The sequence below is a fragment of the Thamnophis elegans genome, chromosome 14, assembly GCF_009769535.1.
Source record: "Thamnophis elegans isolate rThaEle1 chromosome 14, rThaEle1.pri, whole genome shotgun sequence".
Taxonomy (NCBI): Eukaryota; Metazoa; Chordata; class Lepidosauria; order Squamata; family Colubridae; genus Thamnophis; species Thamnophis elegans.
Window position 1 is genome coordinate 32,288,633 of NC_045554.1, and position 16,205 is coordinate 32,304,837.

Below are 16,205 nucleotides of genomic sequence, written 5' to 3' on the forward strand. Positions count from 1 at the left end.
TCTCTCTATTGTTCTCTTTTTTTGTGTCTGCTTTTATAATTTCTCATTTTTTAAATAAGTAGGTAATGGTTGTAACTAATTATTGTCTTATTCATTTCCTGATTTTACTGTGTGCAGCCCTGAATCACTTTCTGTGGGATAGTCAAGGATGTAAATTTGATTGGTGTGTGTGTGTGTGTGTGTGTGTGTGTGTGTGTGTGTGTTCCAGCACAACTCTGGAACGCCTCGAGCAATTTCAACCACACTTGGTACACAGATGATTTCTCTGTGGAAAAAAATACAGTGTGGATAAGACATCCCTAACACACCTTAGGGTTTGTGTTCTGTTAAGATACAGCCTGTTGTGCCTTGAAATGGCTTCTACTGTACTGCTGTAAAATGGTTTCTACTGTACTGCCGTAAAATGGCTTCTATTGTACAGTGCAGTGGAGTTGCCATGGTAATGGCTTTACAGTACTCTACAAGGGGGCTCCTTCTGGTAAGGAGGAAAATCCAACATTAGAAATTACATTTGGTCAGGACATTTTCCCCCTATAAATAAATACCCAGACAACACCAGGTTATCAGGTAGTAAGTAAGTAAATAAACAAATAAATAAATATTTTCATTATGGCACACAACAAGCATGGCATGCTTAGAGGTCCTTTCTCAAGTCTTTAACTCCCCTCAAGATACTAACCTTTTTCTAGCTAAGTCTTCAGTTCTTCCTTCAGTACACGTTTTTTGTTTTTCTTTTTGACTCCTGTTCAGCCTGAGTCCTTATCTCTCTGAAGTATTGTAGCTTTCTTCCTACCTGTTTTTCCTCATGTGTGTCTGATGCTCTTCAGGTGTGCTAGGTTTCCTAACCTGGGCAAATGAACTAACTCCAAGAGTTCGCTAACCATCGTGGCCATTGCTGAGTGATCTGGGAATTGAAGTCGACACACATATGGATGTTGTTCAGGTTGGAAAATTCTATGCCAGACAAAGCATCCCACCTTTAACCAGCATGGCTGGCTGAAACATTTAGTATTTGTTGTCTAATGCTGTGTGGGAAGGCTGCCATGTCTGCAAGCACTGCCTAGAAGCTTTTTGAAACAATAAGCTAAAAAATCCACTGTAAGATACAACAGACATCAAAGTACACATGGCTGGAAAGCATTCAAGTTGTTGTGTTTTTTAAACAGGAAGGAACACTGCCAATGTTTAAATAAGCTACACTGTGTATGCTAATAATTAACACACTAGAGCATAAAACCAGGAAATGGGGATCCTTCCTTTTCTCATCTCTATGCAGAGTTACATTTTAAAAATACAAACTTACAAAACCCCAGTACTCCCATGCTGCTGTTTGAAGAATGCAGATGGAATGTCCATGACCTATTTTAATAATACATTGTTTAAAAAATAAAACCAAAACTAACATATCAGAGAAGGAACAAGATAAAGTGCTTACCTCTTCCAGTGCCCACAGTGAATCAACCACTGGTTTGATCTTCTTCTCGTTGTAAAGTTTTATGAGATTGTCCATTACTTTAGTGACAAGGCTACTTCGGCCCTGTTTGAAAAGCAGGTTCAGCAGAGAAAATCCAGCCATGACTTTGTTTTCTTCATAAAGTTTGATAGGATTTACTTTCTCCACTTGCCACCACTAAGGGAACACAAATTGCAACAAGATTAGAACCAAGATATTCCATGTGTATATTCCATGTGTGTATTACACTGGAAATGCATGATGTACTTCATAATCACTCACTCACTCTACAGAAGATGGGAGGCCAGGAGCTGGAGTATAGACTTTGAAGGATCTCAAAAACAAAGACATGAAACAAAGGAGCTGTCAGAGTTCCTACAGATGCCCTAATTAACTCATGAGCCTCAAGCCAAGTTTCAAAAGAAATCCAGTTATTTATTAGGAGCAACAAGTCAGTACGTACCAAATGAAGTCAACTCTGCCCCACGTAATTTATGGCTCAACTATGACCCTGTTTCCCCCTCCTCCTCCCAAGGTGTCATAAATCACATTCTGCAATGGAGCACTTTCACGGTCCGTAGAAAACATGCCTCTCCCTGGCTGGCTTGGTAACCTGAGGTACAGCCTCGAGAAAGGTATGCGTGCAATCTGCTTCCAATCATGGCTGCTGAGCTGCTCCATCAGTTCTCCCCACTCCTGCCAATGGCAACTCGAAAGCAGGCCAGCAATGCTGTATGAGTTGACAGGTAGATCCAGATGAACCTTTTGCTCTCAAGATGTACTAGCTCACTCTCCCAATTTTCACATGAAAAGGGCAGCTCTCCCTTCTCAAATCTAGGTTAGGAGAAAACTGGATGGGTTTCCACTTTGCCATAAGCCAGAATTTAAATAAAATGAACAAGACACCATGGCTTAGTTTATATATCACCCTAGACCATACATAACAGTTTATAAACCACAATGGCTGAATCTGCAATGACACACTAAGCTAGAGCTAAAAACTGGAATGGTTTAGTCAGTGTGAACCTAGTAAGGATGTGCAGAGATCATTCATTCATTCATTCATTCATTCATTCATTCATTCATTCATTCATTCATTCAATGACAATGTACTTTAATTCACTTTTTGATTTTTTTTACCCAATGAAATCAAAGCCATAATAGGATAAACATTTTTGGTTCTACTTTAGCCCACCAACCTTTTCAAAGCTCCCAGAATGGATGGTCAAATTTTCTTTTTACATTTTTGGAATTTGTGTGAGCTTAAAAGCAAACTGTTGAGATTTAAGGCACCCTTTCTTTCACACCTCAATTGCCCCTGCAGATTCACTTTTGAAAGGCAGCTGTGCCACAAAAGGTAAAAGAGGCAGCAACTGTACACCCTCTGCATTAATACCATATTTGAATTCAGCCAATTATGCCCAGCCCCTAAAAACAGGTTGTGGCTCACTGAGATTTGTGAATGAAGCAGATAGGGTTATTCAACAAATCAACATTAAAATACACACGGGTTCGTCGTGATGCACAAACCAAGTGAGAATTTGCGGTATTTATTTTGGACTTGGGACCTGAACACCTACTCAGATCTGTGAGCCAATTCTGTGCATTGGTGGCCATAGGCTCGTGATCCAAGCCTTGGACTGTTCTAAATTAGTTGGTCTCAAAATCCCACCTGTTTCTAACCTGGGTTCTATGCAGGGGTGGGCTTCAAATGTTTTAGCAATGGGTTCTCGGCCTGCTTGCTGGGTGGGCGTAGCCTAGTCATCCTGCACCATGGGGAGGGGAGTGTTTTCACCCTCCCTGGGCTCCAGAGGCTTTCCTTGAGCGTTTGGGAGGGTAAAAATAGCATCCCGGGGCTCTGGAGGCCTGGAAATGAGCCCATTTCTGGCCTTCCCTAACTTCTGGGAGTCCTATTTTTCACCCTCCCCAGGCTTGGGAAGCTTTCCTTGAGCCTCCGGGATGGCAAAAATGGCCTGCCTGGACTCCAGAGGGCCTCTAGAGGCCAGAAATGAGCCCGTTTCCAGCCTTCCAGAAACTTCCAGGAGAACTGGTTTTTTCCTTCCCTGAGCCTCTACACGAGCCCTGTACCAGCATCCAAAATGGGCCACATGGAGACTTCTGGGAGGGGTGGGAGGGGAGGGACAGCCAGGGGTGGGATTTGCGGGTTCACCAAAGTCCAGAGATCCTTGGCAGTGTGAACCTGCAGCAACCCACCCCTGGTTCTATAACAGAGGATTTCAACAATCATCCAGTGGCTTTTTTATTCATATCTAGCTGGAAATGTATTTAAGCAGCACCTCCTTCCATTGTCTCTATAGGCAAAGAAGAAATCAATAAACTTAATGAAACATTCATACCTCTGCTGTGGATAATGCCTAGCTTGGATCTGAATCTGAAAAAGATGAGTCATGCTGTTGAAGGGAGAGAGGGGAGAAAATGGGAGGGAAACAAAGAGAGACTTGGAGCACAGCACACACAAATAAGCTCTAACCAAGCCGGAAGGGCCTCATACTTACCGATTTTGCAAAGCTGAAGAAACTTTTGGTTTCCCCAGTAACCATGTTTGATGAGCCTAGAAAGCAGTGAAGAGGGAGGGAAGTAACAGAAGAAAACATGAGCACCGAAGTAGATTATTTATATGCCACAAGGATGAAACAGAAGAATATCAATATTCTGTGTCAAAATCATAAAACAACATCTCCATTCTCCATAAATGTCTTATTGGGGAAAAAAGGACATCTTGTCTATTGTTGGGGTTTAATTCTACTCTCTTGTTGGGCTCTTAATGATGCCATCAGAAGAAGAAAACTCCAGTTATCTTTCACCAAATAGCAATAGCACTTACAACTTGTATACCACTTTACAGTGCTTTGCAGCTCTCTCTAAGCAGTTTACAGAGTCAGCCTCTTGCTCCCAACAATCTGGGTCCTCATTTTACCCACCTTGGAAGGATAGAAGGCTGAGTCAACGTTGAGCCTGGTGAGGTTTGAACTGCCAAATTGAAGTCCACCAGCAGTCAGCAGAAGTAGCCTGCAGTACTGCACACTAACCACTGCACCACCATGGATCATAACTTTCTGCTATTCTCAGTTGCCATAGAACGAACACTTCATCCATGTGCCCCTTACCTAGTGGCAATGTTGGAGCTTTCAGCATGGATGATGTAAGTCTTTTGTCAAACACTGTGCATTGTTTTCATCCTTTTTTGGAGGGTGAGTCATGCTTCTGGCAAGGTGACATCTCAAGGACACAGGAGCCCTGGAAAATTCTGTTTCTCTAGACTCCCTGTCCTTGGGGTGTCCTTCTGCAGTATTCTAGGTATAACACAATGAAGGAAAATGATAGCCTCAAACAGATTTTATGATATCTGCTCTGTCGCACATAAGTTTCAGAGACCGCTTAGAAAGAAGCATCTGATGAGAAAAGAAGACCTTTTCATAGTGATTATGAGGTTGTACATTTGTAATGTTTTGTTTTTAAAAAGAATCAGGAGTAAGTTTTTCTAAGGTAGAACATATTGGAGAACATACATATCTTTTGAATTCCAAAATTTTAGCCTTAAAGTATCTTATCATATAAGACTGCTTGTTTAGGAATATCTTGATATGTGAAGATAATATATGGGGAAGGTGGTAGAAGATTTATCATCTACATATGCATTGCCACAGAAAGTTAACTTGACATAAGCTTGTGAAAAATGTGTCTGGGAGTTTGCATTTATTCAAGAGGAAACAAATTGAGAGCAAGGGAGAAAAGGAAACATTTAAAAATGAGTGAACATCACCAATTAGACTGTTGATGTAATACCTGCATTATATACAGTATGTTGATACACACAATATTTGAAAGGCTGTGGAATGGCTGGGAAAATAATGGTGGGAAAAATAGATTAACTGTCAAGAAATAGAAAGTGAATCCATTGTTAGCTGATTATATAAATGGCATCTCAGCCATCTCAGTACTTAGACTTATATAGTGCTTTTACAGCACTCTCTAAGCGGTTTACAGAGTCAGCCCATTGCCCCCAACAATCTGGGTTCCCATTTTACCCAACTCAGAAGGATGGAAGGCTGAGTCAACCTTGAGCCGGTGAGATTTGAACTGCTGAACTGCAGCTAGCAGTCCGCTGAAGTAGCCTGCAGTACTGCACTCTAACCACTGCACCACCTCGGCTCAAAGAGTCCACAATTTAAGTGAAGGTGGAATGTTTTTTTTTTTTTGCAGTTTGTAAAATTCTTGGATTATTTACCCCAGGCTTGAATTAAAGAGGCCTTATTGAAATCTTTGCAGTTTTTTTCCTTGATCTTGCCCAGTTATATGGGGCTTGATAGTATCTGTTAAATAATTATTTTTTCGCTGTTTCTTCCACAACCTAATTACAACAAGAACCCTGAAAGGTCCCATACTTAATTATGCCACTATTAAGGTTGTTTTCATAAGTTGCCTTTAATGCTTTTAAAAAAAATAACAATATGGCTGTGAGAGCCCAAATTTCATTAATGCAAAAAGGGGGAATTAAAATGTTATTGAGCATTTTGACATCTAAAGGTCAATAACACTCAGTCCACCAGTCTCCAGAATCTGTGAAATGACAGAGTAATGAATGGTAGTAATAATTCTTTATTGAAATTATACAGAAGACAGAAAGGATTATATAGGAGTAGATCTCTGCCATGTCAAGCTTCTTCCAGAAGGACTTTTAAATGATAAGGTTCAGGATGAAAGTTTTTCCTTTGCTGCCAATGACATAGGTAAAAGTAAAGGTTCCCCTCACACATAAATGCTAGTTGTTCCCAACTCTAGGGTGGGGTGCTCAGCTCTGTTTCTAAGCCGAAGAGCCAGTGCTGTTCAATGACAATTCCGTGGTCATGTGGCCGGCATGACTAAACGCTGAAGGCACACAGAATGCTGTTACCTTCCCATCAAAAGTGATTCCTATTTTTCTACTTGCATTTTTACATGCTTTTGAACTGCTAGGTTGGCAGAAGCTGGGACAAGTAACGGCAGCTCACTCTGTTACAGAGCACTAGGGATTCAAACTGCTGACCTTTCTGATCGACAAGCTCAGCATTTTAGCCACTGAGCCACCGCATCCCCTTATATTTAATGATGATGTAGACCTCATTAAATGTGGGAAATCTTGAGTTCTGGACTTAATAATTACCCTGTTGTATGGAAAACTTTCTTTCGTATCCCTGCAGATAGGATTGCTTATCAGATAATAAAAGGAGATCATTGGAGAGAAAGTGGGAAAATTGTTTTTAAAACTGCATTTTTGATGGCCTTAGTAGAATATCATCCAAGTTTCTATGAGTTCTATGCTATCAATCAACATGTTTAATAGTTAACATTTCTTTTCAATTTAAATCATAATATATGCTTCCCCAAGAGCAAAGTGGTCAAGAAGGACTTCAGGTATGGTCATATGAAAACAGACAGCCTGGATGGCCAACATAGATTAATTGATCATATCTATCTTTCATATATCTTCTCTTCTACTTCTGCCATTGTTGTGGCCCACCAGTGGCCAGCAGAGCTGGCAGCAAATTCGGACATGAGGAGGTTGGGGAGGAACCTGGGCCAATCCTGGAGTCTGGGGAAGGCTCTGATGAGGGCTCTGTGTCAGAGGCAGAGAGGGGGCCACAGCCGTATGCCAGTTATCAGCTGCCTTCAGAGTTAGACATCAGTGAGGCAGATGAATAGCTGGAGCCTGTTCCCACTGTGCGCATGCACAGAGTTGCCAGACGAAGGGAAAAGCTAAAGAACAGGAGTTGACTTGGGAGTAAGGCCAGACAATGAATGGCCCGTCTCAGAGAAAATAAAAGAGGAGCAAAAGGGGAGTGGAGTTTGCAGGAGACAATTAGTTCACTAATTGGTTAGTGACTCTTTGAGACTCTTGCCAGGTTTTGCAGATATCGGCTTGGCAGCTCTCCAAGCCAGGTAAGTTGTGTGACTCTAAATCCTCCTGTGAAAGATTTTGCAGGCTATGAATGAGCAGAATTCACAGTAAATTAATAAAAAGAGTTTTTTGCCAGGACAAGGAGTTTCATGCTCTTGGGAAGCTTCGGTCAGAACAGCCATCTTTTCATTTCTCCTCCCACCGTTTGAAGTTAACTTTGAAGTTATGGTGCTTCTTGGTTGATATCTGAAATAGTAACTGAATTTTTCATGCAACCACTCATTAGAAATCAACTAGAACCGTTACAACGGAATGGTGATTCTTGAGAGGTTCAGGATTTATTTAGCCTTTGAATTTTACTCACCGTATAAAATGTAAGTCCCAAGTGGTTTGAGTAGACTGAGGCCTTTACCAGTATTTTCACCGCAAAGACAATCCAGGACAATGTCTACACCATCTGCAGAGATTCTAGAAAGCACAGAAACACTGAGATGATACTTGCTACCTTGCTACTCAATGTCATCATAACTTCAAATAATCAGTAAACAAGACAGTTGTTACTTGTGGACTACCTGTGTATCAGGTGCTAGGCTGGTCCTGGGGAGGTGAAGACCCAAATCCACAAATACTGAATCTACAAGATCTCTTTAGAATGCCCATTATGTCATTCAAGCATTTCCCTCCCTCGACAGTCCACTTTAGCGAATGTTTGAACTGATCCTTTATCTTCGTGTATTGGTCTACCCATCACTCAAATTCATTCTGTTTTTTAAAAGTGGGTAGAAGTGATCTATGTTACTCCTCCATTCTTTAATTAAAATGTGTAGAAGACTATCAACCCAGCAGGCTAAGAAACCGTTCTCATGGAAGTCAGGACTTCTTACATTGAAACAGCCATAATAACAGAATCTTCAGAGCCTGGATGTGCCCTTCCCCATCTTTATGTCAACTAGGGAAGGGCCAGAGCTACACATGAAGCTCCAATTAAAGTGATTGATTGCTAAACAGCTTGTGCACAGGAATCTTCTCAAATGACAGTCATGGAACACAAGGTAAATGGGACTTAATCTACTTGTGGCTACATAGGGATTCTAGATTGATCTCTCTCTTAACTCTGCCCCCAGACTCTAAGAAGCTTATCTGAGACATTTTTCCCAAATTACTTTCTTAAAATGGAGTCAAGTCCTGTTTATCTGTCCATCGCCTTGATAGTGGCTCTTTTTCCTGTCTTTTAAGGCCATTCCCTGATGCCCTCTACAAGGTATTAGTAGGAGATGAGAAAGGCAATGCATAGAAGTCAACTATTAAAATATTTAGTTTGGAGTAATCCATGGCTCTCTGCAAAGATAAGAATAGCAGTCCAGCAGGTGGAATGATTTGGCCAACCTTGCTGATATTCAAAGACAATGCAATGTCAAATGTATTAGTGCTGAATAGGGAATGTTCAAATCAAAGAGTTGCAGCTAGACTGTTTTTTAAGGGTTAGAAGAAAACAAAGACAGCCTGATTCTTTACTGTTGCCAAGAAAACTATAGAGGCTTATTTATCTATAAAGTCACCAAGAGCTGTCTTAAATTCAAAGGTGAAGTTATCTTAGTTTTTGTTGTTAGTTGTGAAGTTGTGTCTGACCCATTGCAACCCCAAGAACAACATTCCTCCAGGCCCTCCTGTCCTCTACCATCCTCTGGAGTCAATTTAAACTCATGCCGACTGCTTCGGTGACTCCATCCAGCTGTCGTCCCTTTCTATTTTTTCCCTCCATCGTTCCCAGCATTAGGCTCTTCTCCAGTGAGTCCTTCCTTCGCATTAGGTGGTCAAAGTATTTGAGTTTCATCTTCAGGATCTGGCCTTCTAAAGAGCAGATCCTATTTAGGACTGACCAGTTTGATCACCTTGCAGTCCAAGGAATTCGCAGGAGTCTTTTCCAGCACCATAGTTCAATGGCCTCAATTCTTTGGTGCTCAGCCTTTCTTATGAAGTTGTCTTTAGTATTGCTGCTACTGCCCCCTTGTGCATAGGGATGTTTTAATTGCCCCACAATCAAGAATTCTTTTCTATACTTTTATAGGGCATTTGATTGTTAAAAACCCACAAGTCAGAATTGTTCAATTTTTTTTATCTTGCAATCAATTAAAATGAAAATACAGACCATCTACAGTATTTAGAAAATGGAGAACATATTCCTCTATATGTAAAGGGGAAGAAGAAACAAAACTCACTCTCTATTTTTGAAACTCTCCTTTTACTCATTCTGAACTTACTTTCTTTTCCCCTGCTTTTTATCTTCCCTGCCCTAAGCTAAAGAAGGAACAGTTTCTATAAGAAGTTGAAACATCTTTGTAGACATTCTTAAAAATTAAGCCAAGGACCTCCTGAAAAATAGGCTTTAGCCAACAGATGTTTTGGAGGCTTAGGGTTAGGTTGCATAGAAGAGAATGCCAGGTAGAACCCTATCCGTAAGGTAGTAAATTCAAATTATTATATCAATAGCACTTAGACTTATATACTGCTTCATAGTGCTTTTACAGCCCTCTCTTAGCAATTTACAGAGTCAGTTTATTGCCCCCCAACAATCTGGATCCTCATTTTACCCACCTCGGAAGGATGGAATCAACCTTGAGCCGATGAGATTTGAATTGCCAAACTGCAACTAGCAGTGCTGCACTCTAACAACTGTGCCACCTTGGCTTTTCATTATTTCACTAGTTTCATTGTGAGCTTCCTTAGAGCCACTTATGTACAGAAAGATCAAAGGCAATTGTGCAGTGAGAAACCAACGTCAGTGTACATTCTCAAAAAGCAAATTCCATGTTGTAAATTTAAGTCTACATCTTTCAGCCTGCCAGAACTCTGGACTAAAATCTCTTAGTATTAAGACCAATGGATGCCATTGATGGATGATGAAATCCAAAGAATCTGGATGGCACCAGGTTGCCAGGTTTCTGCCTTAAATTAACCAAATCTGTGAAAACTGGCTTCAACCATTCTCTGCATAGATTATATGCATCAACCTCTATAGCAGTTGTTAAAAGATTGTTTCAATGGCTCACTTCAATTAAATAATTATGAAAATCACTGGTGCACTCATTACGGATAATTGTACTCTATGGAGTCTGAAGGGCATAAGTTGCACCAAATAACGTCTAACTCCCAAGACCAGCTTTTATCTCATGACAATTATTGTCTGAAATTGGTTAATAGCTGTTATGAAGATATAGGTTAAACTAACTGATCTAGTTTATGAATCTTTTCTTTTCTTTTCTAGAAACAGGAAGAGCAGTGGGCATCTGATGACAGAGAAAGTGATGGAATTATATTACATGTAAATAGTTCGCTAGGATTAGGATGTTATCTGGGCATACTAAGCTATAGGAAATAGTTTATAAAGTTCATTTTAATTCTGCACTTTCCCCCCAAAAAGTAATCAGTCAACATGTATTTTTAAAAGAACGGTGGAACTGCAGGATTCAGCCACATCAATGGAACAAAATTGTGGAAGTATTCTTTAAGGAAGAAAGTTATGGATCAAATGGTACAGGTGAAACAGACAGAAGACCTAAGCAATTTGTTTTGTTTTCCATACTGAGTAAAAAAAAACCCAGAACAGAATAGAGCTGGAAGGGACCTTGGAGGTCTTCTAATCCAGCTTCCTGCTCAAGCTGGAGAACCTATACAATTTCAGACAAATGAATGACTGTCCAGTCTCTTCTTAAAAACCTCCAGTGATGGAGCACCCATAATTTATGCTGTTCCAATGGTTAATTGTCCTTACTGTTAGGAAGTTTCTCCTTAATTCCAGGTTGCTTCTCTCTTTGATCAGTTTCCAACCATTATTTCTTGTTCTGCCCCCCTGGTGCTTTGTAGAATAATTTGACCACCTCTTCTTTGTGGCAGCCCCTCAAATACTGGAATACTGCTATCATGCCACCCCTAATGCTTCTTTTCTTTAGACTAGCCAGACCCAAAATCTTCAGCCATTCTTCATAGAGGAAGATAGGATTTTAAACATTATCATCAGGATACTTCTAAAAGAGAAGGAATTATTTTGCAACTCTGTGATCTGTCCATTGGGGCCTCTCTCATGAGAGCAATTCGCAGATTAGCTCACGTTATTGTGATCCCTTTGCTATGGCATCAAACATCTCACAAATCCTACTATTTCCAATTTCACGCTTTACATCCAAAACGGTAACAGCCACAAAAAGCAGAAGTACCTGCAAGCTTGGAGAAGAGGGAAATCCATCTTCCAGAAGGATAGTGGAGAGACTGCTAAAGGCAGGGAAACCCTAAAATAGCTCACTGAAAACGGAGCTTCTTGCAAAGCACGGTCTACTTGTTAAAGAAAACCAGAATGTCAATGCGCAGATTCTGTAAGTATGCCACCCTGTGTGCTAATAACCGGGACCATTGAGCCAATTTTTGCTAAAATCTTCAGTTTATAGTTCTTCAATTTCAGTTTTCAGTTCTAGATACTTGTTGTGGCACACCAGTAACCAGCACTGCTGGCAGAAGTTTCAGACAGTGAGGAGGTTGGGGAGGAACATGGGCCAGTCCTGGAGTCTGGGGAAGGCTCTGATGAGGGCTCTGTGTCGGAGGCAGAGATGGGGCCAGAGCCGTATGCCAATTATCATCTGCCTTCAGAGTCAAACATCAGGGAGACAGACAAACAGCTGGAGTCTGTTCCCAGTGTGTGCATTCATAGATGAAGGGAACAGCTAAAGAACAGGGATCGACTTGAGATAAAAGTAGAAATAAAGAAATAAAAGTAGAGAGCAAAAGGGGAGTGGAGTTTGCAGGAGAAAATTAGTTCGCTTAATTGGTTCTTGACTCTCTGAGACTCCTTGCCAAGTTTTGCAGATATCGGCCTGACAGCTCTCCAAGCCAGATAAGGTCTGTGACTGTAAATCCTCCCTTGAAAGACTTTGCTGGATGTGAATGAGCAGAACTCACAGTCAATTAATAAAAGGGGTTTTTGTCAGGACAAGAAGTTTTCTTCATGCTCTTGGGAAGCCTCGGTTAGAACAATACTTTGTGATCTTCTCCAAGTCTTTATTTTCAACTATCTCCTGCTATCACCACATCAATTATCCACACTTCCTTCTTCTTATATCTGGTGTGTTCATGAGCCAGGACTTTCATTGTCATAATTATTTGCCTGTGCCCTGTACAATTGTTGAGGAGTGCGACCTAACAGCATTTCTTTTGATCACATTTTTTTTACAAAAGCCTGCTGACTAACCTCTCTTAAAAAAGAAAAAGAAAGAAAGAAAGATGAAAACAGAAAGAGGAGAGGGGAAGGCAAAAACTTTTCCTTTGAATATATAACTTATGGAGTACATAATACTGCTCTTCAAGAGAACAAATGATGCACTAAAAAGAAAGTAAGTGCTACTTAAAATCTGCTCTCGGATTTCATTTTCTACCCACTTACTCTGCAAGGCAGAATAATAAGGAACAAAGGCAGGAAAATGTCCATATTGTTGGGTTGTGCTGATTCTATTGTTATGATTTTCCACAGCTTTTGTCAAACAAGCTATAACTCTGATTAAGTACACACAGTGGGGCTAAGACAGGGATTTCTTAGGGGTGCTGGCCTATGGGCCCATCCTGGAAACAGTGAAGGACCGACCCACAGTGATTCTGCCAGAAAAAAAGGGCAGCTCAGGAGAGCCACGTGTGACCCTCCCAGATCTGTTTTTAACCATGACACCCTCTGCCACTGAAAATGGAGCTCACACGCCCAGATTCCGTTTTCACTGGCAGAGGGCTATGTTCTGACTTAGGCTTCCCCAAAAAGCATGAGGCAAAGTCCTGATCCCGCAAAACCCCTTTTATTAAACGAATGTGAATTCCTTTCATTCACATTCAGCAAAGGCCTGGTAAACAGTCTTTCAAAGGAATATTTATGACTACAGACCTTATCTATCTTGGAAAGCTGCCATGTCAATATTTTCCAAATGAGGTGCTGTGCCAGGAAAGACTGGGCACAGAGTCTCTGAAATTCACGGACAGATCTTTGCACTCCTGAAATGAATCTAATGACCGAACGAATTGTTTCCTGCAAAAGCCCACTCCCCTTTTGCTGCTCTTTTATTTCTTATGGGAGGGGCCAATCACTTTCCACCTGTGGCTTTACTCCCAAGTCTACCCTGATTTCTGAGTTGTTCTTTTATACTGGCAGCTCTGTGCATGCACATACTGGGAACGGGCTCTAGCTGTTCATCTGTCTCACTGCTGTCTTGCACCTGATCACTGCCAGATGGCTTCAGCTCCATCTCTGCCTCTGACGCAGAGCCATCATCCGAACTTTCCCCAGCCTCCAGGACTGGCGCATGTTCCTCCCCAACCTCCTCATTGTCCAACTCTCCTGCCAGCTCCGCCGGCCACTGGTAGGTCATTAAAGGCTGCAGGCGGCTGTTGTGTCTGAAAAAAGGGCCCATGGGAGCCATGAGCAGGTCTCCGAGCAGGAGGCCGTCACGGCTGAAAATGAGTGATGTCAAGTTCACACGAATGATGTTGAGCTGGCCACGCCCATCCATTCTCCCCCTAAGATCAAACATAATCCTGATGCGGCCCTCAATGAAATCGAGTTTGACACCCCTGGGCTAAGATGTAAGCAACAACGTTTGGGGATGGGGAGAAGAATAACAAAATGAGCAGTACAATGCAAACACAGCCTTTTTTTATACAGGTAGTCCTCAAGTGACCATAATCAAGCCCAAAATTTATGTTGCTAAGTGGAGCATTTGTTAAGTGAATTTGCCCTATTTTACAACCTTTCTTGCAAAAGTTGTTAAGTGAATCACGACATTTGTTAAGTTATTAACACAATGGTTATGTGAAGGCACTCAGATTTCCCCATTGACTTGTCTTGTCAGACAAATATAGATTATAGATTAAGGGAGCATAAAAACGGATTAAGGAAGAGGGTTTTTTTTACACCTCTGGATTCCCTGACTACTATCTACATACGTAAAAGAAAGATTCAATAAAGCGGATATATTGTAAATGTGATAAACCTATTGGAGACCTCATAACATTTTATTTCCCATTGATAACTGGTCACATCACTGTTATCCAGAAATACAATCTAGGAGTTGATAAAAAAAAACAAACCAAAAACCACACACATTGTGATATTTTTTCATCTTTTACAGGCTGTTTATAATAGGACAATAAAAATGTTTTTTTCAAAATTTACTTACTTGTCGCCTCCAATAGCTTCTTATAGTTCTCATTGACCATTTCCAGTATCAAGTAAAATACAAACTCACTCACTTTTTAACTTCTTGGACATAATCCATATTTCGGTCAAACAGGTAAGTCACAGACTCTTTGATGGCTTCATGCTTGAAAGAAGAAGCCGTTCCAAAGACGGTAACATTAGGAACCGTTGAGCAGAGCTGAGCAATAGCTTGTCCCTACAAATGCATTTGTAAATTAGTTGCATGGATATATCAAACGTGTTTACCATTCATTACTGTAATTGGCTCTCTGCCCAAAAATGATCTGAAAATACATTCTTTATTTTTTGAACCGCACAGTGGTTGGAGTGCAGTACTGGAGGCTACTTCTACTGACTGCCGGCTGCCTGCAATTTGGCAGTTCGAATCTCACCAGGCTCAAGGTTGACTCATCCTTCCCTCCTTACAAGGTGGGTAAAACGAGGACCTAGTTTGTTGGGGGCAATAGGCTGATTCTGTAAACCTCTTAAGAGAGGGCTGTAAAAGCACTGTGAAGCGGTATATAAGTCTATGTGCTAAGTGCTATTTACCTTACTGCTCAAAATCAATGTTATGTTATGCAATGTTATGTCACCATTGGGCAATATTATATTAGCACCATTTGCCATTTGTAACTTGTGCTTAAATAAGAGAAATTTGAAAAGTAGCCTATTATTGTAATATATATGTAGGATTAAAATTAGGCTAGGGCCAGACTTAGGAGAACAGAATTGTTTCTGAGATATAGTTGGATCAAAGAACCTCATATTGCCACTTGGCCACATGTAGCCACTGGTTAAGATGTTATGTTTGTGGTTGTATGATTTGCCAAAGGGGACAACAGTTACTTGACTTTAGATGATCTTATGAAAGCTAAGCAGTCAGATCAGACTAAGAGCTCCATGGGGAACTTCCAAGACATTCTAGGGCCGTGATGGAAAACCTATGGCATGAGTGACACAGGTGGCATACAGAGCTCTCTCTACAGGCACATGAGCTGTCACCCCAGCTCAGCTCCACTGCGCATGTGCATGCTTCTCCTGCTGGCCAGATGATTTTCGGATCTCTGCCGTTCATGCACAGGGAATGGGGAGGGGTGTCCCGTGCACAAGCGCAGGGAGAATGTGGGGCAGCCCATTTTTGGTCCCAGGAGGCTGCAGAGAGGCTTACTAGGCCTAAAATGGGCTATGGGAGGGAGTCACATGTGCATGTGTGGGGCAGCGGAGGTTGTGTACGGGTTCATGCATGCATGTGCAGGGGGAATACGGGGGGGGGGGGTCGTGCATACATAGCATTATGGGTGCAGACACTTTTGTCACGCAATGACAAAAAGCCATCACTGTTCTAGGGGCTATGATCTATACTGGGAAATAGAAAAAAAATCATCACGAAGAAAAGTGTACCTCAATTCCAAGTGATGGCCAAGTCAAGATATATATTTACCAGAGTACAAAGATTTCCCATAATGTGAACTCATTGTAGATAGGAATTTATCTTTTAAATGAAGAGAATCAATTGGATAGCTTCCTCATTTTTTAGGCCTTCAAATCTTAGCCAAGAAGCACTTAGTTTTCTGTGGTCACAATGTTGGCTCAAACTCTGATTGTGGACCTCAACTGAACTTAGATTC

At 41.2% G+C, this 16,205-nt stretch overlaps 1 protein-coding gene across 1 annotated transcript in view; it reads right to left on the reverse strand.

Moving 5' to 3' along the window:
- VAT1L (vesicle amine transport 1 like) overlaps positions 1-16,205 on the reverse strand; it is a 56,528-nt gene that overhangs the window by 16,284 nt on the left and 24,039 nt on the right. Inside the window, exons 4-7 of the mRNA XM_032230278.1 lie at positions 14,631-14,773; positions 7,717-7,820; positions 3,970-4,025; positions 1,436-1,630 (exon numbers count right to left, since the gene is read on the reverse strand). Coding sequence (XP_032086169.1) covers positions 1,436-1,630; positions 3,970-4,025; positions 7,717-7,820; positions 14,631-14,773 — 498 coding nt within the window. The remainder of the gene's footprint in view (positions 1-1,435; positions 1,631-3,969; positions 4,026-7,716; positions 7,821-14,630; positions 14,774-16,205) is intronic.